General features: G+C 41.1%; 3 protein-coding genes across 5 annotated transcripts; 2 read left to right on the top strand and 1 right to left on the bottom strand.

Moving 5' to 3' along the window:
• Window positions 1-8,348: 8,348 nt before the first annotated feature.
• On the bottom strand, window positions 8,349-12,727 carry INPP5E (Inositol-3-phosphate synthase). Its single transcript, XM_017150972.3, has 5 exons — window positions 12,594-12,727; window positions 12,087-12,136; window positions 10,571-12,028; window positions 9,156-10,070; window positions 8,349-9,096 (listed from the first exon to the last, which is right to left on the bottom strand). Exons 3-5 carry the CDS (start codon window positions 11,791-11,793, stop codon window positions 8,988-8,990), a joined length of 2,247 nt encoding a protein of 748 aa, XP_017006461.2. The 5' UTR covers window positions 11,794-12,028; window positions 12,087-12,136; window positions 12,594-12,727; the 3' UTR covers window positions 8,349-8,987.
• Window positions 12,728-15,024: 2,297 nt separating this feature from the next.
• On the top strand, window positions 15,025-20,279 carry Toll-9 (toll-like receptor 9). Of its 3 annotated transcripts, none has more exons than XM_017150853.3 (6): window positions 15,025-16,322; window positions 16,948-17,181; window positions 17,281-17,502; window positions 18,129-19,747; window positions 19,800-19,927; window positions 19,983-20,279. In XM_017150853.3, the coding sequence occupies exons 1-6, from the start codon at window positions 16,028-16,030 to the stop codon at window positions 20,209-20,211; spliced, it is 2,727 nt and encodes a 908-aa protein (XP_017006342.2). In that variant the 5' UTR covers window positions 15,025-16,027; the 3' UTR covers window positions 20,212-20,279. The 3 variants fall into 3 exon arrangements, with proteins under 3 accessions (XP_017006342.2, XP_070071933.1, XP_070071934.1); XM_070215833.1 differs by having other exon boundaries at window positions 16,231-16,322; window positions 16,989-17,181; XM_070215832.1 differs by lacking the exon at window positions 17,281-17,502.
• Window positions 20,280-20,651: 372 nt separating this feature from the next.
• On the top strand, window positions 20,652-22,579 carry Prim2 (DNA primase subunit 2). The gene has a single exon (XM_017150985.3). The coding sequence runs from the start codon at window positions 20,706-20,708 to the stop codon at window positions 22,311-22,313; it is 1,608 nt and encodes a 535-aa protein (XP_017006474.2). The 5' UTR covers window positions 20,652-20,705; the 3' UTR covers window positions 22,314-22,579.
• Window positions 22,580-22,707: the final 128 nt, after the last annotated feature.

Here is a 22,707-nt window from a genome sequence, read left to right as displayed (position 1 = left end):
AAATTTACCTGGCCCCATACCAATTTAAAATCGATCTTAAGTAATGTAAAATCGATCTACGTTTCATATCGATTTTTTTTTGAGTGAACATCATTTATGTACCAATTATATATTTGCGGACCATAAAACAAAACTATTTCTGATAATTCTCAATAATGACACAATATAAGAAGTGCATTCTAGAGTTAAGTTTTCATAAAATAATAATAAAGAGTGTTGACTGTAGCATATTCCTCTCTTTCAGCACCGCTCTCGATACTGTGTGCGATTTTGTTTACACGTCTCGCTATCTACTACGTGGATTAGGCGTCGTTCTCCGATTGCCAAAACAAAAATGAAAAAACTCAAACAAAGCTTTTTTGCAGTGGGGAATTTTTATGAATTTCGCCATGTGATGAAATGGCGAAAACAAAAAAATTAACCGACCAATTTACTCAAGTAAATGAAATTCATATGATTATGAATTTCGCCAGTTTACGAAAATATTAAAATGGATAAAAAACAGTGTGTAAAATTATATTGATTTTAAATATTCCTCATCTGAGGATTTTGTAGCTGACCACCAAATCAAATCTCTAACTTAAAGTTCCAACTAAATTATTTAAGAGATCAGAATGATGATAATTAACATTTGAAATAATTTTAAGTAATACCTTATTTGAAAATAATTATTATATTTTCAAGAAATGTTTCACACATTGCATAAGTCTTTGGTAGAACAAAGAACAACACCTGATTAAAAATATGTGTATTTATTAACATATTTAAGTGTGTTCAAGAAATATTTCACACATTGGATGAGTATTTGGTAAATAGAAGAGCAACACAGGATTGGATTGTATTTGTATTTATACATTTTATATTTTCAAGAAATATTGTACACATTGCATACGTATTTGGTTTGATTTCAAATATTTTTAAGTTTTTCCATCATTCACTGATTTTTTAAGGTATTTCCTTAAAACTCACTGACATTTAATAAAATGTAATATCTAATGACAATATTTTGCCACATCCATAATTTTTATGCAGTCCATAGAACTGAAAATTCACAGTAAAGATATTTCTCTAAAAATCATTTCCCCAAAAGAATTTCATAAACACCGTTTCATTTTTTATGTTTTTTTTTATTCACATAATTTTCTAAGATAATGGGAGGTGGTTGGTTTAGGTGGATTTCAAAATAAATCATTTCAGGGGTGCACTTGTTCAAAGAATAATAGAAAATATAGTTCAATGACTACATTTCATAAAACTAGTATACACTTTAGCTTTTATTTGGCTTCAACTTTATATCACCGCAGCTTAACGACTGATCTCCAGATCTCTCAATCTATCAAGGCTTTCACAGTTTTTCTGGAGAACTGGTTCGGAATAGGGAAATGAGTCACATAATTTAAAAGGGGTTATCTTATATAATGGGGTCGGATTCAGGGGGTTTGGGTCAAGCACAATATCACATGCTCATAGTATATCTATATTGTATAATATAGAAAATGTATTTGTGGCACTGCGCACTGGAATATTCTTTTCTTGACTTTGCTTATTTTTCATATTTTCTTGCGTGGATATTTCTTTTTTGAACACGTTGCCAAAAACGATCCGAATAGTTCCGACGATGTCGCCAAATGAAATCTCATGGTTGTACGAGTACAAAAGCCCCAAGCTATCTATATAATCTGTCTGAATGTGAAGAGAAGAGAGGGAGAACGAGCGTTGTGAAATGAAACTCGCTTGCTCACAAAAGCTTAAATAATTTTGCTTAAAATCTGTGGAGCAAAAAGCTTCCAATAACTTGATAATGAACATAAATTGTAGAATAATAATTTACGGCGAGTAAAGTAGACTGCGCATTTACGATTCGATTTGTTAAATTTACTTACTACCCTAGCTGAGAGCAACAGAAGATCAAGAATATATAATTTCCATATTATAAATTTAGTCAAAAATTCCGAAGCTATAAAGTTCGTTGTAGGTACATAGTCATAGAAGAAATGATAGAAACATTTTTGCCAGTTTTCTTTTAATATTTCTCACTTAAATTAACATAATTTGATTATCTTTAGAAATAAAGAGCAAGCAGATTTTTAGTAAGTTAGTTCTTAGTTCTAAAAATTCTAAAAAATTTTATAATTTTTGGTACTTTTAAATATGTAGGTTTAAATAAAAAGTATCAACCTTTTGAAAATCGGCTTTAAATACGATTATTATTAACACAATAGTTTGCAAAAAACGAATTAAGAATCTCAACTCTGACTTTGTGTCCTTATCTTAATATCCCTAACTTAAATTAAATGTCTCCGAATCGCCTTTATACATTTGCCCTTGCTGGTCTCGCCCATGAAGTGAGGATGCAAAATTTGAATTGCAAAGCACGACAGCTGGCGAATCGAACACGAGCTACGAGAATGTGTGGTAACCCCAATCCAGTTCCTCATCTGCAATCCTCCTCCTGCCCATCTTCATCGTCGCCTTTTGCCGGCTGAGTATGGCAGGCCAGTCATCAGGATCGGAATGAGAATCTGTATCTGAATCTGAATTCAGGACCAGGACCAGTTGACAGGCCAGACACCAAAGGGGCGTAGTTCAAGACAATGAATCCGTAGCTACAGCTGGATGAAGATTGACTTTCGAGGCAAGGTGTTGCCGACTCAAAGCCAAAATTCAAAGCCGAAGAGCCGAAAGTCAAATGCAAATGAGCAGCAGGCAGCCAAGTGGGAGTCGCTTAATATGCAAATTTCGCATACATATTTAAAGGGAAATTCGACATGTTCTTCGCTGGCTGCAACATTTTCATAGCCGTAATTTGGGTAAACACAAAATCATGAAAACCAAATAAAAAAAAACATACAAAAATGCATCGCATACTTTTGCATATGACTGGAATGTTTTTCATTTTGCTGCCAATAAAGCCGAAAAAAGAAAACACTAGGATGGCGAACATCAAATGGATGCCAACCGGACGGATGAGTGTTCCTAAGTGGGTGAGGAACCTACGCACACACTGAAAGTCGCGGGCATGTATTAAAAATATCTTGTAGATACTTTACAAGCGGCAAACTGCGAGTTCAGTAGCTCAAAGCCGAGAAGTTGAGCTTGACGGCTCTAGAAATCGGCTGCAGCAAACGAAAGGAATAAGATGTTGGCTGCAGCCGCTGGAAAAAATGTTTTTATTACATTTCGCGAGCGTATTTTACGCTACTCACGAAATACTTGAAAAGCGGCAGCGGCAGCAGCGGCACCGAGTCAAAATAAATAAATATCAAGGGAGGTACAATTCCAGGACCCCAACCTAGCGAATACAACAGAAGGAAGGAAAAAACCCTCGAGTGGGGAAAAATAAAAAACGAGAACATCAGTCACACTCCCGCACAAAGCCACGCGCATCAAAGCGTATTCACAAGTGGTCCTCTGGTCCTCTGCGCCTTACTGATTCTCCAAAGGCTAAAGGATATTTAGCCAGCAGTCCCTCGACTTGCCTTCCGCGGACCTGAAGGAGTTGTCTAGGAAACTTTCCTGCCAGCTACTCAAGTCGCTGCTCAAGTTGTTGGTTGTGCCCCGCGCAAATACAAGATGCTGCCAAGAAATCATCAAAAATTCTGCAAAAAAAAATTAAACGGAAGATTCAATAAAATGGTAAAAGGGAAGTAAAATGAAACCAGATACTTCCCAATGCCTCGCGGATCGGATAGTAAACAGATGCCTTCAATACATGAACTGCCGCGAAAGCCGTTAAAACATTTAAACTTAATAAGTTTCCAATTGCATTTGATATTTGAAATATTTTCTCATTGATTGCGTGGTTACTGATTTACATTAAACGATATTGGAAAATATTTAATTTATTTTAGACTTCTGTTTAAATCCACAATTTTCTTTAGGCTAAAGACATTTTCATAAATAGTTTTAATAAGCAAGGAATCAGTAGCATTTTGGCCAATTATGACCAAACATAAAAACCTCTTGAAATATTGGCAGGACATTTTCTTTTGAGAAATTGTGCATACAATCCAACTTCGGGTAGCGGAATTCGGCGACCAACAAAAGCCCCTGAAAGCCCTCGACCAGACTTGTCGCCATTTAATACGATTTTTCTGCAGGATCTTCTTGCTGGTGAGCTTCCCTTTGTTGGGCGTTTTCCACTCGCGGGTTTGGCTGCGATTTTCGTTTCTTTTTTCCTGAATGCAGATTATGTTTTCATTAAATTATGGTAGCTATGGATACTTTTATACAATCCAAAGCTACTTCAAACGCAAGAGTGGTGCGTGCGAAGCAGTTGCGACCCGTCGCCGCAGACTGCGCCCTTCCATCTCGAACCCCGGTCCTTCAAAAGGGAGGCAGGACACGCCAAGGAAGCGCCAGGATATTCGCATAATAGAAAGAATTGCGCGGGGGAGGCGAAACGATGGGAATGGGTAAGGATATGATGGGTGCAGGGGATTCAGAATAGTCAAAGAAAATCGTAGTTTATTTTTATTACATTCACTCGTATTCCAGGACTCCCATTTCTCAGCTCACATTCGTTTCCATGCATTTGCATGCATCGTGATCGTGACATGTGCGAAGCAGTGAACGGAGCGGAAGCGGAAACGAAAGTGCCATCTCCCAATATCCTTCAAAAAGGTATGACAGTTTTTGATGGAATTATTCCAAAATAACGAAAGCTTTAAAAAAAAATGTTTCGGTTTTATATTTGTACCATTTTTATACCCGTTACTCGTAGAGTAAAAGGGTATATTAGATTCGTGCAAAAGTATGTAACAGCTAGAAGGAAGCGTTTCCGACCCCATAAAGTATATATATTCTTGATCAGGGGCACTAGCCGAGTCGATCTAGCCATGTCCGTCTGTCCGTCTGTATGAACGCTGAGATCTCAGAAACTACAAAAGTTGAGATTTCCCACACATATTCTTTGGCTTCCTACGCAGCGCAAGTTTATTTTAGCCGAGCGCCACGCCTCCTCCAACGCCCACAATCGCCCACCAACGATTTTAAAATGGGTCCTGCGCCCACATCTTTAAAGATTTACGAGAAGTATAAATGCAATTTTGTTGTGTATATTTATACCTATCAAAATGTAGAAGACATTTTTTAAATCGGACCATTCATTCAAAAGTTATAAGCAATCAAAATTTATATATCTATCGCCCTCGCACTCCCTTTATCTGAGTTACGATTATTAGTCGGGACACCAACCCGAGTACAGCGTTCGCACTCCCATTAGCTGAGTGACGGGTATTAGATAGTCGGGACACCAACCCGACTATAGCGTTCTCTCTTGTTTGATTTGATTTAATTGAAAATTTATTTTGATTAAATATTTTGAATATTTTGATTTTAGGAATGTTCTTTTTCATCAAATTAAAAAGAGAAATTACTATTATATTATTGTTCGCTATTTTTCCACGACCTTTATTTTTGAAGGATATTTGAGGCTTCGGCAAAGTTTTCCTTACTTTTTCATGCTAAATTGACACGATGTGTCCCTGTCTGTAAGCAAGTTGTGTGTGCGTTTTTTCTTCTGCTTTCCCCGGTGTTGTTGTTAGTGTGGCACGTACATTTATTACTTTTCCCTTCCTCCCCAGCTCACACACACTGTACCAAACATTGGAAGCAAGTGCGATTCGCAGTCTCCTACAGATGCATGCAAAGCGGTTTTCATTTTTTATTGCGAAAATGTAACGTGCCGCATGCGAATTGGTTGCTTTGACTTGCCTGCCATCCCTTGGCCCACTCCTCCTGTCATCCTGCCGAGGGAAAAGTCACTCCGGCAGCCTTTTCGGCACCGCCATCCGTTTTAATGTTAACTTTTTCTGTGCCCCACTTGCGAAGAAAATATGAAAAATATTCGTAATAGAGTTGTTTGAAATGTACAATAAGCATTCAAGTGGCTACGCCGAATGCCGGCGATATTCCCCAAAAGGGGGTTATCCAGGGAGGAGGGACTTGGGAATGGGACTATGGCGTATGGGAACTGCCGTTAATGTGGAGCCGGAACTTCGTCGAGGCAACTGACTAAACGGAAATGGGCCACATAACGTCAATTGGGCGTTGAATATTTAAAATTATTTAATTTAGTATTTAAATTAGGTGAAATAATAAGGCGTTCAAAATTCTAGACACGTCCTTCTTTTTATACGATTTCTAAGTACTATAAAAAAATTATTAATGGTATGTGAGGCTGCCAAACTATATCAACATATTTAAAACAAATTAGGCTTTTCTTCTTTTTTTATATAAAAACTCAAAGAAAATCATACCTGTCCTATTAATTCCGCTAGCCTATGAATTTACCATTAAGATGGTATTCTATCCCCATGTTAACTTAAGAACATTAGCTCAATACAATCTTTTGCAAAAATTCGTATTTTTTTGTGCAACTGTACTCTAGTAAATTTTATAAGAAAGTGTTCGAAAAGCAGAAGAAATTGTCTGCAAATACGAAGAAATACCATTTTATTTAAAGACACCCCTTTTAATATTACGCATACGCACTGGATGCCCACTGTTTCCCTTCGCAAGACACCTAAGAGACTCGCATCCATCAAACCGGCTGCCTTCATCGTTCCCTGGTGCATCCGTGGCATCTCGCAGTAACATATGAAAAAGTTCAGTCTGTGACGGTGCAAACGAGTGGATGAGATACGAGTAGGGAAAATTTTTAATAATTTCTGCATCTCCGGCGCTGTGAATAAAAATGGTTGCTTTGATGGCGGCAGCAGCGTAACTAACAATAAAACTTTTTAGTGTGAAGCGGCGAGGACAAAAATATGGACACATATGAAGTCATAAAGTCATATTAACACGTACGAATGCGCACAGGATATTAATGTTCAGTGCACAGACACATGAAGACAGACAGAAGGGGCATAGTTTTTATATTCGCCAAGTTGCCCGACTCCAATGCTAATATAATTTCATATATTGTGGTTAAATTTTCGCACCGGCCCTGCTGCAACCGGAAAAGGAAATGAGCTTCAGTTTTTTCCCACTTTTCATATGCAATATTATTTCGCTAACCGACGCAAACTAATTTCAACCAAGGCCCGAGGCAAAACCAGAAAGAATGCATTGCACCAAAAACTTTATGAATTACAGCAGGAGCAGCAGCAGCATTGGAAAAAACAATAATAGCCAGCACCCAGCAATGCCATCCGCTGACCGCAGCGCAAAAAACTGCATCCGAAATTGTTTCTCGTTTTTTTAAACAAATTCCCCGGCCTCCATAAGAGTTCCGTGAGTTCCCATAGGGGCACTCAAAGCGGAAATGGCCAATACAAACGGTTTCGAGTCTGTCTGGCAGGGGCATTTTAATCACCGACTTCTTCAAAATCGCTTTCGAAAACGGATTTTTGACAAGTGGCTGAAATGTTCGGATGGATACCCACATAATCGAGGTGGGTTAATAAGAAATTAACTAATAACTAAGAAATTTGTTTAATAATAATAAACCAAAACATATAAAATAAAGAAATATTTACTAAACAAAACGCTAAAAAGAAAGTGAAATATTTTGTATTTTAAGATCTGTTGAAAAAAAAACTAAAACGAAGATAGAAATATTTACTGATTAAAGAAAGATTTAGAAACTCATTAAAATTTAACTTACACCTACCAATTAAAAATGGCAGATAAGTAGATTTATTTTGACAAAATTTGCTTAAATATTTTAATTACTTAAATATATTTTTTATTTGATAAACAAAATTCACACTTTCATTTGTCAATCACATAATCATATATTTATTTTATTTTAAAATCTGTATTATGGTAAAATACCGGATATTAATCCTTCGAACATTAAAAAATGAGAAATTGAATATTTAAAAAAAAATTCAAGAATTGATTTTTGTTACCCAAATTATCTCTACTTATAAAACATATTAAACATCACGATCAGCCCTCGCTAGCCAAACTCTCACACTCATATACAGTAACCACAAATGGCAACCAGCTTTTCTGGGTGGAGCTGCACTTGCTGGACGAGGTGGGTGAAAATGGGAGGTAGGAGACCGCGAGGCCACTTGTTTGGCGCACAAGTGGCGGTGCCAGTGGCAGTGTGACTGCAGCGTGGCCATCGAGCGCCAATCGCCATGGCCATCCAATAAATTGCTGCCCCCGGAGTGCGTCCGATGGCAACCAACTCAAGTTGAAATTGGTCAAAAGTTTAACATATTTGCGTGTGTGTGTCCGAGTGGCGTATTGGTTGCCCCGGGACATTGGAAGGAGTTGGTCGTTCCGCTCGTTTTTGGCGCATTTTCGGGGAATAAACGACCCCACATACTTCCGTTTTTGTCCAATGCCTCCTGCTAAAATGTTAGTATTTAAGTAAGGAAACAGAAAAGTCAGCCGTTTAATCGTTTAATAAAAATAAACAAGAACTTAAAGCTTGCCTATAACAAATTAAAAACTGCATTTGGTTTGCAAATTATAAAAATAATCAACTTCACTATACATAATTCAACAGTAACTCTTAAAAAAACTAAATAAAAATGATATAATAAAGCTAACAATAAATATTAAAGTATTTCAACAAGTAATAAAGCTTTCCCTTTAGATTCATAAAGTATATTTACTGCTAGTTTAGATTACACATTCAAAGTAATTCATATTTCGATTTCATTTCAATATTTGACTAAACTTTAACTAACAGATTTAGTTTAACTACAGACTAAGCTTGTGCTTCATAGTAGAGGTACAGAATTGTTGCTCGAGTATGTATGTTTTTAATTAACTTTTAAGGAACGTATTACGACTAAGGCCTCGAGGCGAAAGGCAGCGCCTAAGAACTACCGCAGCATTGCAGGGTAAGTCAGGTTAAATCGTTACTTTCGGTATCCGACAGCGCACTAGTTAACAATCTAATTGGGGTTAATGCAAAGGCGTCACACAACCGTAGGTAAGCTTTGACTAGTACTTTGAGATTCGAGTAAATGGGTGGCCACTTGGGAAGCCTGCTGAAGAGGTCTACTATTCATAGCTTTGGTTTACTGAAGCACACACACAGCAGAGGCGCCGGTGTACTGGTTATTCAAGCGCCTACGCATTCCCTCCAGGTAAATGTCGCGACTAAAGAGTCCAGCAGCCAGGGGAATACTGAAAAATAAAATAATCTTTAATATCTTTAATCTTTCAAAAAGTTTCCCATCACTTACGCATCGGTTCCCGCACGAATGAGCGTGCGAAAGAGCGCCCACACGGGCTTGTGGTCCGACGTGGTTATCGACGGCACCGAGTCGTACAGCAGGCACTGGACGTAGGGCTGCGTGGGCGTCGAAACGCCGGGCACGAGCGTCTGACGACGGATAACTAATCCCTGCATTTGGCGGTACTTGTAGAGGATGCGATCCGTATAGGCGGGCGCCCGCTGCTTCGACGAGGTATCAAAGTTCTGGCTGCCCGGATCGAACTTGTAAGTGGGCGGAAATGTGATGTGATGTTCCATAAATCCTCGGAAGGCGGCGCCATCGGCCAGAACGGAAGTCAGCTGATCCGTGTGCATGTAGCCATGCGGCAGATGCGACGGCAGCGGGAACTTGGTGTTCTGAATCCACTCCAGCAGCTTTTCACGCGGTTCGGCCAGCCGAAAGTTAAGATCGCCGCACCAGAACACGTTGTCGAAGTTCTGCGTTACATCCTTGTTCTTATGCCGCAAATTAGGCAAGTTACGTGGTAAATCCAGAGCGTTGATAATCCGCTTCACGTCCGACACCCGCTCCTTCACCTTTTGCTGGTGCGCCGTTAAATGCGAGGTCACAAACAGCATGGAAGTGCCGAACAGGCAAAAGGAAATGGCCACAGCTCCCTTGGTGCGAAAGGCGGATCCCGTGCGCACCGACATGGAGGCATCCTCGGGCACGGAGCAGTACCAAATGAGATCCCTTCGCATGTAAACGGCCAAATGGAGAGTGCCCAGTGTTGTGGCGTGGAAGAGCACGTGGGAGGGTCCCAGGGTCTCCTGAATGGTCACCTCCCACTCGAAGCGGTCGGGCGTGGACTCTTGTGTGCCCATCACCACAATATCGGGAACGTTCTCCACATTGGGCGGCAGCACAAAGTCATTAAGTTGCCTGAAAGTATAGATTTACAAGTTATACACGTTTTAAAATGCAAATACGTGTCATTTCTTGATTGAAAATAGAGCCCTGCATGAATGGATTCATTGAATTATTTGGAATTTTTTGTTTTATACGAATGAATTAATTAGAATTTTGATTTTAATAGAATTGAATGAATTTGAATTTTTTAGTTTAATAGAATTGAATGAATAAATGGCATGAATTCCGAAATAATTCAAACGACAATTTCTATTGAATTTTATTTACTAAGCAGTTAACATTGATTTGTTAAAAATTTTTGACTTTTTGTTCTCAAAAGAAAGCACAAAACAAATCTGGAAAATTCAAAAAATTCATAAAAATGATTCATTCATTCAATCAATTCGAAATGAATTAGAAAACATTCAATTTATTTCACATAGAATTGAATTAAACAAATCAGAAATTTCATGGCATACTATGATAAAACAAAAATTGAATGATTCACGCTGGGCTCTTATTTGCATACTCACTTGGGTGGATGGTGTCCATTCATGTTCCAAGTGCCCACGAAAATGGTGACCTCCTTTTGCGGCAAGACGCGTCCCAGCTCACTGGGTCCCAAAAGCGACGACGATCCCAGCCTGCCGTCGAGGTAGCTCCGTTCCCTGGCCTTGTCCGCCGGGATGAGGTTCAATGCGTGGGCCGCCATCAAAGTCTGACGGGCCAAATTGGATCCCGATCCCTGCCGCTGCAGCGTCATATTCTCGTGCGACATAAATCTCACGCCTGGCTGCTCCTGTATCGGCTCCATTCCATCCGGCTGGGTGGCAATATTGGGCGAAGACATGTGCTGCGGTGTGGTGGCTCTCTTAATGTCGCCCGGCTCCTCGGCGGCCTGCAGGGGTGGCAGCTCCTGTCCCGGCGGATAGAGCTTCAGACGCAGTCGCGAACGGCAGGCCGAGACTGCAATGGGTCGGATGGGCGACCGGTTCTGCAGGCTTTCGCTGCGGGCCACCGAAGCGCTGGCCGCCGCTGGGCTGCAGTGGGCAAAGGCAAAGGTTTTACTGGCCACCGGGGACTCTGGGGCGCTGGCACACTCGCTGGACGGACGCGGTCGGTGCGAGGATCCCTCGCTGGAGTGCAGCGACCCGGAGTTGTTGTCCACCATGCTCCAGCTGAGCGAGAGGTTGTCGCGCCGCAGAACGCTGTTGCTATCCGGTATGGAGTTGTAACGCACGGTGACCGGCGGCGTCATCGGTTTCTTCTCCGCCTTGCAGCACAAACTAAACTGATGGCTAAATCGGTTGTGATTCGGTGACCTGTGCTTGGGCGACTTGCGCCGCATCACCACATCGGCTCCTCCATCACTCTGGGAGCCCGCATCCGTGCTGTGGCGATGCGAGTGGCTCTTGCCCTTCGACGAACTCGGCTTGGCACGCCTGTGGAAGCTGATCAGCCCACTGTGCGACTTTTCCAGCGGCAGCGTTTGGCTCTTGAGGGTTTGGCCATTGTTGTTTATATGATTTCCAGCGGTTTCCGCACTGCACTTGGCGAAACTCACATCGTACTGGCCGCAGGCGGACAGGGGTCTCTGCTGGAGCCTGGGCGACTCGGGGGTCACGGGATGGGGTTCCACTTTGCTCGGTCGCTTGCTCAGCAAACCGAACAGGGAGCCGGCGGACTTGTGGCCTGACCTGGGACTGCTGGTGCTGCTGGTTATCCGCTCCTCGCTGCCCGTGCTGCTGTGCTGCATGGTGGCTGAACGAATGACTCTATCATCTAAGGTGCTAAGTGGTCTTCATTGGTCCGCCTTTTGTCAAGCTAATTTGCGCTATCTGTGGGATCTGGCGAACTCTGCCCGCTGGCCATATAAATACAGAAGCCGGACGTCATCGAGCACAATGCAAATGCAAATTATTTTGGGCCCGGCGATGACGTACTCGAAATCAGGCTAATTGGGTTGACTGCCGGGGATTGCGTGTGCGGCCCTGCAAGATTTTTTATGATTTTAATGGCACTACCAAGGGTAACATACAATTTACTCACCTGCAGGCGAGGGAATATAATACATATGGGATCCTTTGAAGGCGAGCGAGCTGAAAGGATTCAGAAAATCAATATGCTGGGTAATAAATGTGGCGACACCACCGCGAAATAAAAAAAGAAGGGGAGGCTTGTGGGCCATTCAGGGGGTGGTTGGGCCGAGAAGGGTGGTGGTCTCTGCTGGCGACGTAACAACATTGGCATGCTGCGGCGCCCACACATCCGAGCATCTGAGCATCTGAACATCTCGTTGTCTGCTGATTCGATTCTCTGGGATCGAGAGATTTATAATTAGCAGGCCATTGTTGCCGCCAGCAGCCTTGTTGTTTTTGTTTGCTTGGCCTACGACGTCGTCTAGCATAAAAGCAGCAACAACACGCGCGACATTCAAGTTCAGGTTCAGGTGCGCAGGGAATCCGTTTCTGGTTTGCTCTCTGTGTCGCGCACTGTATTTCCTGTTCTTCTATGCCGTTGTCACCTCTGTGATTTATGTAATTTTATCTGCTTTACCGCTTTTTGATGTTGTTTACAGCCGAAAAGTTGGAGCAAGTGCGGACCTTGCCGTGGGAACTGCGTTTTGGGGGTGGCAAAAGTGGGCAGCCAAATGCCGATAGGCCGACGGGAGGCCTGTAAACTATCGATAGGTGAGGGGGTTGCTTGTGTTTCTGGTTCGTGACACGAAAGCAAAATATATTTTTTCGTTGTCTTCACCTTTCTATAAAATAAAATTTTTTACGCAATAAAATTCTCAATTAACTGATTTCTATTTTCAAAAAAGATTAAAAAGTGAAAATTTTCAAATTGGATCTTGAAAAAAAAATCCAAAATATCTGTATCAAAGTTTTTAGTCCGCTGGTTATAGACGGAGCTTTAAAATAAATAATGTTTAAATTAAAATTTTTAAATAATACCGAAATCATTTTTCATTTAAAAAAGTTCTTGAACATTTTGATTTTTATTTTTAATTTAATTAGTTTTTATTTTAGCTTTTCCTGTAAATGTAATGAAATATTTATAATTATTTTTAAAAATACATTTCTTAATGTGCGTCAAGTTAGCGTCGGTGACTTTAGCGGCGATAGCGGAAAGGTGGAAACTGGAACACGGGGCCAATTTTTATTTTTTGATTTCTGGGGCTTCTGGGGGCCAAATCGAAAAATTTTAACTGCAAACTTGTTAAGAATGAAATTCTCTTTCGATCTAGGCAATTCGCGAGTCTAGCCGATGTTCGGAAGTGTGAAAAAAATGCATTCAAAAAATCAGGTCCCCACGTTTTGGGTAATATTTCCACTCACCGAGCGCGCTCGTCCTTTGAAGGACATTTGAGGAAAATTGCATCAAAAAATTATCGTCAGTTTTTGAGAAAATCACTTAACAGTGGACCAACCTCTGAATCCGCCCATACAAAAAAAGTCCTTAAAAATTAATTTATCCATAACTTTTTTCACAAAGCGTGTTCCACAATTTCGAGCTTATAGTACGAGCTTATAGTATGCTCCCTGAAAATTTTATTAAAAAAATTATTGTCAGTTTTCGAGAAAATCGCCTAACAGTGTTTCAATTTTAAACGGATATTAGAATACCGCCAACCCCAGTACAAGAACCATGGCCAGCTATGACATGAACCGCAGTATCCGACACAACAACCGTCTTACAAATTCAATATCGACGCTAACTTAAACTAATTATTTTTGCCTCTCATAGAGCGTGCTCCATGTTGCACGGTATCCCAAAAATTCAGAAATTAAATGAACTAATTATAGTAAAAGTTTCAAACAATTATTATCGTCAGTTTTCGAGATATTTGTCCAACAGTTTAGCGGCATGGGGAAATGCCCTCAATGGCCATCGGGTGCTTCCTGTTTTCGACGCTAACTTAAAATGAATTATTTCTCCTTTCACAGAGCGTGCTCCACATTGCACGGTATCCCAAAAAATCAGAAATTAAATTAACTAACTACAGTAAAAGATTCATTAAATTATTATCGTCAGTTTTTGAGATATTCGCCCAACAGTTCAGCTGTATGGGAAAATACCCTTAAAAATCGGATTTTTCGTTGTTTTTGTTGGAAAACTAAGTGTTTTTCTTGAAAATATGTAATTTTTGTTTATGTTTTTGGAAGATATTAGCATTATGTATAAGTAAAAACAAAAAACGACGAATTTAACCCATTTTATTCATTTTTTTGCATGTTTCACTGTATGTCGGAGCGAGCCAGATCGGACCACTAAATCTTAAGGCTCCCATAGGAATATTCAAACAAATATAAGAAAATTTATTATAACTTTGTAGAAAGTAGGCGTTTTGATTCTTGACTACTTAAAAACAAAATTTAAATAAATAGAAACGCTAAATCTGGAATCCCTGGAACTGCACCGAGTGAGCATTCTTTTATCTGCAAGGGTATATAAGCTTCGGCTGGCCGAAGGTAGCTTCCTTTCTTGTTTAAATATGATTTAAGTCACACTTCATTGGTTACATTTTTTTTACAAAAACCGCAATTAAGTTTGGTCTAAATCGTATTATAATTTAATAAATAAAATTTGTAACCAAACAAATGTGGCTTTAAATCGAATTTAAAAAAACGATTTCACCTAACATGTTTTTTTGACGAGCCCTATGCCCTTGTAAATGTGTTTCGCATTTCGGCTAGGATTTTTTTTTAAGTGCATGTTTTATAAATTTGATAATTTGATAATTTTTCCAACTGACTTTGTTTTTAAACTTCACCCAAACAAAAATCGATATGAAACGTAGATCGATTTTAAATTATTTAAGATCAATTTTGATTTGATAAAAAAGAGTATTTCTTGTAAAAACGATATGGGTTTTGCATGACCTGAAATTTACATGACCATATCGAACATGCTTTTTTTGTTCTGTCTTAACTTCAAGAGTGTTTTCCTTAAGCATTAAACTCAAATTGTAAATAATCCTAATGAAAGTAAAAATAGAACATACTTAAGCGATTAATATGCTTTATTAATAAACTCTTTCTGCTGCATGCTGACTCGACAAAAACTTGGCCTTAAGATTTAAAAGACTTAAAAACAACATTGAACAGTCATTCAAAGGATTGTGTTATCAGAGGCAGATTAGTAATATCTGGAAGCGCTCATGACCATTTGTTCTTACACCTGTAAAAAGTTATAGATGGCTACCGCATATACCGCGCTATCTTCCAATCATTATTCATCAATGAATACTATAAGGGCAATAACCTACATGATATGTCTGAAGGGAATATCAACCTAATTGTATTTAGTGGTTAGCTTTGCCTATCGGCGATCAAATGATAATCAAAGATTTGCCAAACGGTTTCTTATCACTCTTGACTGCGAGCAGTAAATCAACGCTTTTCTATCTACAAACATTCCCAAGTGCTCGAAAAGGTGTTTCACTTTAATTTATGTGCTGGCCAAAAACAAACCGTATCGTCTACGGTTGATCCAAAGCACCGATCCCATTGAAGTACGGCACTAATCACCATTTCCCGACGACCAGATAATTATCCGATAAGGAATTAGTGCGTGGGCGTGAGGCATACTGAGGCATACTGCCACCGAAATAGCGATACGCTGATAGTCCCGTGCCATTCAAGGGAAGATATTGCCAAAATTGATAAGCCCTATCGTGGCAGAATTAGTTGCACATATGTATCGCTGCTACCAATTATTTTCGGCTGACCAATAGCCGGGCCAAAACTCTTGTCAGTCCTTTTCGGGAACCCAAAGCGAGTGCTTCGTTTACAAAATGTTGCTAAAATTTCGGAATAACCAGTGAAATTGAAAGTCATTAAAGGCTGAAAGTATTAAGAACTATACCAGTGATTATACAATTTTAGAAAGACGCGATTAGCGCAGCGATTGTGAAATCAAAACAGGTGTCAAATCGTATTTATAACACCAATTTGCAGGCTATACAAGTGCGCAATTAAGTGAAAATGAGCCCGAAATATATCTTGGATGTGACTATATTGGTATTCCTGCTTCTCGGAAATATTAGAGATACATCCACTGAGTTATCAACTCTCGATGGGATAATCACCGAGCCAGATTCATCGACAACATCGAATGAGGAGTCCGATGAAGCCAGCAAGGAGAGAGCTGATCTCAAGAACCTCATGTTGGAGTACACATCGGATGACGGAAATAGTTGTCTTTTGGATATGATCAAAGACGAAGTCATATGGTGGCTGTATCCCAACGGAACCCTCAAGGAAGGAACTCAGAAATTCGGTAAACCTTTCCATAAGCACCCAATAAGAAGACCCAAATTTGATTGAGCGTTGTTAACAGCAATCAAAGTGATATATTTCCACGCTTCCGGCAATTCGAATCGACTGCTGATAAAAGCTTTTTAGTGTTAAGTTAAGCCGCTAGAATCGTTAACTACCATTGTAGCTGTTATCGGTAAAAGCTTTGTATAACTAGTGAATTAGGGGGGTGGATTTAACAAAGCTATTTGCTGCTATCAGGGCCTCAGCAAAAATAGATTGTATCTTTTTGGATTAGTGTACCCGGTACTTGAAGAACCTTAGAGGTATGTTCTATGTAAAGAAGCGTATCTGTAAATCAGTCGGGTTGGTGTCCCGACTATCTAATACCCGTCACTCAGGTAAAAGGAGTGCGAGGCAGATGGATATATACAATTTTTTTGATTACGCATAACTTTTTAACTAATGGTCCGATTTGAAAAATGTCTTTTACATTTCGATAGGTATACATATACACAACAAAATTGCATTTATACTTCTCGGAAATCTTTAAAGGTGTGGGCGCCAAAAACATTTAAAATAACTGATAGGTTGCAAATCGGGTCACTTCATCATGTTTTATCATAACTACAATTACTTATTTAAAGCAAACAAAATGTATTTGGATCTATCGCATGGTAACCTAAAGGAGGACTCCGACTTGTTGCGTGAGGCGAGATCAGCGAGAAGGAAGTTTATCAGATGGAGAATAGAGGTTTTTTCGGCTGCCTTCAATACATTGAGTGCTGCTCCATTCAAGACCCTTTACTCCATGAGGGAATCCCTGAAGCTATTATCATTGCGGGGGAACAATTTCGCTGACCTGATCCCAGATGCTGAAGGTAGGTGAAGTGCGGATCGCATATCATATATTGGTTTCTGAGATCCAGAAATGCGATGGTCGCCATATTCTGATTGCCAGTTATCCTTCGCAATTTCAGCCTTTGGTCGGTTCCTAAACGAAACCATCTTGGAAGCAAGTAACACTGCACAACACAAGTGCGAGGTACAATTCGCCCTTAATGCCACCGATCTGTACGATCGGGAGTGCTATCTGTACTTTCACAACAACACAAACACGGCACACTCTATCACAACCGGTCTTAACTATGAGGACTATATTCGGTTCTTGAAAGATCGGTTTGCTCAACACGGAAAGACATGTAAGACCACGAGCCCCATTCTTGATTTCGAAATTATTACGATTTTTAATAACGAGACTGAAAACATAAACTCAGCCAGACTTTTGAAAACTTTAAAATGTTTAAAAATCGATATGATTAAACTAAATTTTATGAAATCGAGGATGGAGGTTCATTTAACACTATTGCACACAAAACAACATTATTTGGTAAAGGCCATTATCAGTCTATCATCAAATATTAAATAAAAAAAGTTTAAAGGATCGATATGAATTAACTAAATTTTATGAAATCGAGGATGGAGGTCATCTTAACACAATTGCACACAAAATAACATTTTTTTTTTGTATATGCCATTATAGGTCTATCGTCAAATATTACCTAAAAATAGTTTACAATTTCCCTATTTAAAGAATCGATATGAATACACTAAATTGCACACAAAACAGCAAAATATTTGGTCAATGCCATTATAAGTCTATTATCAATGTTACCTAAAAATAGTTTACAATATCCCCCTTTAAGGAATCGATAAGAATAAACTAAAATGCATTATTGCACAAAACAACATTATTTTGGTAAATGCCATTATCATACCTACAATAGTTTACAATATCCCCCTTATATGTTCAATATCTCTTCCGTAGCCCAATCTATAGCCTGGGCTAGTTTTCCAAATCTGCCCCGACTCGTGGAGCTGGACATTAGCAACTGCAGCATCGAGTATGTGAGCAGGGAGGCGTTCCAGAACGTCAGCAATCTGCGGCGGCTCTTCATGTCGGACAACAAGATCATGACCATAAGCCAGGACACATTCTACCACATCCAGGGACTGCAGTACTTGGACCTGTCCTTCACCAACTTCCTGACCTACAGCTACCAACTGCAGCTGCCCACCCTGGAAATGGCCCTTAGTTTGATATACGGCCTGAAAATCCAGCAGAATGTGTTTAAACTGCTGCCGGAGTTGGTTTACCTGGACCTGTCCCACTCGAAGATGACCCGAAACAGTGCAGTGGCTTTCGCCCATTTGGGGGATAAGTTGAAGTTCCTGAGTCTCTGCTACACCGCAATTCCCATGGTGAGCAGTACCATCTTCAAGAATACGGTTCTCGAGGGCCTTGACTTGTCCGGGAATCCCTACCTGTCCTACAACATTATCGACGATGCTTTCGATGGAATTTCCGATACTCTAAAGTATTTATACTTTGAGCGTTCGAATCTTAAGGATTTGGAGTGGGCCAAGTCCTTGAAAAAGCTTCAGGTTTTGGGACTGGCGGGTAATAATATTAACTCCCTGAGTCCCACCATGTTTCAAAGTCTGGGATCCCTGGAGATCCTCGATCTGAGCTCAAATCATGTGGGCAATTGGTATCGCAGCGCCTTTCACAATAATTCGAAACTAAGGGTATTGAACCTAAGGAGCAATACCATAAATATGCTCTCTAATGAAATGCTGAAGGACTTTGAGCGGTTGGATTACCTAAGTCTGGGGGAGAATGACTTTATATGTGACTGCCATTTGAGGGCGGTGGTCGAGGTGGCGGCTTCTAATAATAAGGAAGCAGAGTGCTCTTATAACCTGCTCAACTATAGCCAGAAATCGGTGGCTCAGGATCTACTTGCAGTGGCTGAAACCCTAAATATAGATCGCAAACTCTGGCAGAGTCGCTTTATTCCCTGGCTGAAGAAGAGCTACTCCAACATAAGGGATTTTAATCGAGTGAATCATATAATCAAGCTGCGTTTCTCCTCCGAGGATTACAAGGTCACCAAGTGTTCCACAGCTACGCCATTTCATATGGAAGAACTTGGAGATGATTTTACTCTAAAGTTCCAGCTGCTCGACTATGAGGCTAGTCAGTACTACTGCTTCAATAACACCGATCAACTGCAGGTGGATGAGCTTAATTGCCAAATGCGAACGATGAGTGATCTCACGGAGGAACTGCATCGCGTAACCAATACGGTAATCGCTGTGGTGGGCAGTATAGTTGGAGTCTGCATCCTGGGATTCATTGTTTACCTGAAGCGATGGCACATTCACTACTACTATTCGTCTTTGAAGTCCGCGGCTCTGTTGTCCAGTGCCTCCAAGGAATCGGTGGATAGCTTTAGCCACATATCCAAAAGGGATCCCAGCGCGGTATACGATATCTTCATCAGCTACTGCCAAAACGATCGTCCCTGGGTGCTCAATGAACTCCTGCCGAACGTTGAGGAAACTGGGGATGTGTCCATTTGCCTGCATGAACGAGATTTTCAGGTAGAGTTTACTATAACTAATTAGTCTTAAAATAATCCCCTTTAATTTCCAGATTGGAGTGACTATCCTGGATAACATCATCTCCTGCATGGACCGCTCGTATTCCCTAATGCTGATCATATCCTCCAAATTTCTGCTCAGCCACTGGTGTCAATTCGAAATGTACTTGGCACAGCATCGGTAAGGAAACTTAAACACTTAAAATCACAAAAACATTGATATAATTCATCTGCAGCATCTTCGAGGTCAGCAAGGAGCACTTGATCCTGGTTTTCCTAGAGGACATACCCCGCAGGAAGCGACCAAAAACTCTGCAATATCTAATGGATGTGAAAACCTATATTAAATGGCCGACTGGCAAGGGTGATGCCAGTCCCAAATTGGAGGAGAGGAAACTGTTTTGGAAACGCTTGCGCCGATCTCTAGAGGTCATTGGCATCAGTTCCCGAGAGTTCAATGCTTAAGTTAATATTAATTTTATTCAAAGAGTTCTAGTCAGATTTGCAAGTACCTGAAACAAATAAATAAAACACTTCATTAAACCTTGATGAAGAAACAAGTTTTTAAAAAAAATAAATATAGTAATAACATATACTTTACTTTTATATAGGTGAAATAAAACACCATTTTTTTAAGAATTTCAGCCGCAGCTTGTGATTGTAACAATTAATTGTAAAAATTAATAAAGCCAATCTTTGGACAAAATAAAATGGATAAAATGTTACTTAAAAACAATATCGCTGTAAAATCGAAAAGTTGGTTATGGGCTTTAAATTCCGAGAAGTAAATTGTAAGTATTTAAAAAGTAACGGTTATGTCCAATCTACGTGCTCTTATCGATAACGATTTGAGAAACCATCGATAGCCATAGCAACAGCTGATCCTGCTTATCGGTATTTTACGCGCCAAAACAACAAAACGACATTAAACAAATTGTAATTTACGCTATCTTCGCACCATGGAATTCCGCCTGAAGAAACGCCCGCGAACCGAGGTCAAGGTGGAGGTGGTCAGCCTGGAGGCCAAGTATCCGCACAACGTGATGATGTACCACTATCCGCCGACGGACGACGTGCACATCGAGGAGTTCGAGGAGCTGGCTCTGGAGCGGCTGCGCCTCCTCCGCATCCTCGACCGCGCCAGCACCCGGAATCTGCGCCTGCTCTCCGACGAGTGGAAGGAGTACGTTAGTGCCGAGCTGACCCGCGAGGGTCTGCGCAGCTACCTGCGGCTCTGCTCCGCCGGCGGAGGAGGAGGCTCGAAGCAGGAGGCGGACATCCAAACCCGCCGGCGGGACTACCTCTCCCACTTCATCCTGCGGTTGGCCTACTGCCGCTCCGAGGACCTCACCCGCTGGTTCGTGGCCCGCGAAATGGAGCTCTTCCGGTATAAGTTTCAAGCCCTCAGCAGCGGAGAAGTGAAGCAGTTCCTGGAGGCCAACCACTTCGAGATCCATCCGCTGACGGAGGTGCAGAAGGACGAGGTCAAGGACGGGCTGTACGAGAGCACGGCGGGTCAGAGTGTGGCCAAGATCGAGCTGCTCGATTTCTACAAGGTGCCCTTCACCCAGGTGCTCGATTTGGTGCGCGGTCGTCGCTGCTATTTAAAAGCAGGCTTTGCCTACGTAAACACCCACGATCTGGTCTCCATTGTGGGCACGCGGCAGCAGGACGAGATCGAGCAGGGCCTGCAGGCGGCCAAGGGTCTGGTGGAGGAGGTCGAGGGCGACGAGCGCATCTCGCGGATGCTGAAAGCGCTGCACAACTCGTACACCGGCAAGGATTACACCGTCTGCCGGGATGCAGCGATTCCCATTGAGTCGCTGGACCAGCTCTCCAAGACCTCCATGCCGCTGTGCATGCGCATGTGCCACGAGCACATTCGTGCCCAGCATCACATGAAGCACGGCGGCCGGATGCAGTACGGCCTGTTTCTCAAGGGAATTGGCGTCACGCTCGAGGATTCGCTGCGCTTCTGGCGCGAGGAGTTCACCAAGAAAATGGACGCAGATAAGTTTGCGCGGAGTTACGAGTATAACATCTATCACAACTATGGAAAGAAGGGCTCCATGGTGAACTATGCACCGTATTCCTGTGCCAAGATCATCAAGGATATGGCCACGCCGGGCGATTGCCAGGGATGTCCTTATAAGTACATGGACCAGGGCTCTCTGAAGACCAAACTCTCCTCCTACGGCCTCTCCGCCAGCGCTGTTGATGAGGTAATGTTCTTCGTCTCCCGCGGTCACTATCAAATCGGCTGCGGCAAGTACTTCCAGCTGACCCACAACGCAGCCGTGGAGCCAACGATCAATCATCCGAACAACTACTTCGAGGAGAGCCAAATAACGATGGGCAACCGGCAGAAACGCACCAATGGCCCGGCTCCACCGAAGGCCAGGATGCGGCCGGATATCAAGGGCTGCGGGGATCGCTCTATGCTAATGGGCGACGACGATGATGAGTTGTGGCGCATTGCCGAGACCCAGGAGCGCGTCCTGCAGAGCCAAAAGGACATCTCAGAGGCCTTCAACGATGACCTAGATCTTACGCAAATCGATTACTAAGCGTTGTACAAAGTAAAATAAGGATATAGTATACATAAGTACTGAAAGTAAGAAAAATATACACGAAATGCTAAATCAAAATGCTCTTGAAATAATAACTAATATTAACATTAGTTGCCCTATTTATCAGGGACCGAAAATAACTGTTATTGTACATTTTTATTAGAAGGGACCACGATTTTTATTAGCCGCTGCAGTTTACAAATCCGTAATGGTTTTTATTTTTTGATTTTTATAATAAAACTAAAAAATTTTAAAAAAGGCAACCACGCTTATTGTATAACTATATTTTTTTTTACATTTACAAAATCGCCAGAAATCAAGCTAGGTTTCCAGTCAAGTTTTATTTTTGATCAGGATGAATAACTGTTATTTGCCAATTTTTATTATAAAA

Source organism: Drosophila takahashii, chromosome 3L (assembly GCF_030179915.1).
Source record: "Drosophila takahashii strain IR98-3 E-12201 chromosome 3L, DtakHiC1v2, whole genome shotgun sequence".
NCBI classification, from domain to species: Eukaryota; Metazoa; Arthropoda; class Insecta; order Diptera; family Drosophilidae; genus Drosophila; species Drosophila takahashii.
The sequence above is the reverse complement of the archived record's forward strand: the minus strand, read 5'-3'. Positions and strand labels throughout refer to the sequence as shown.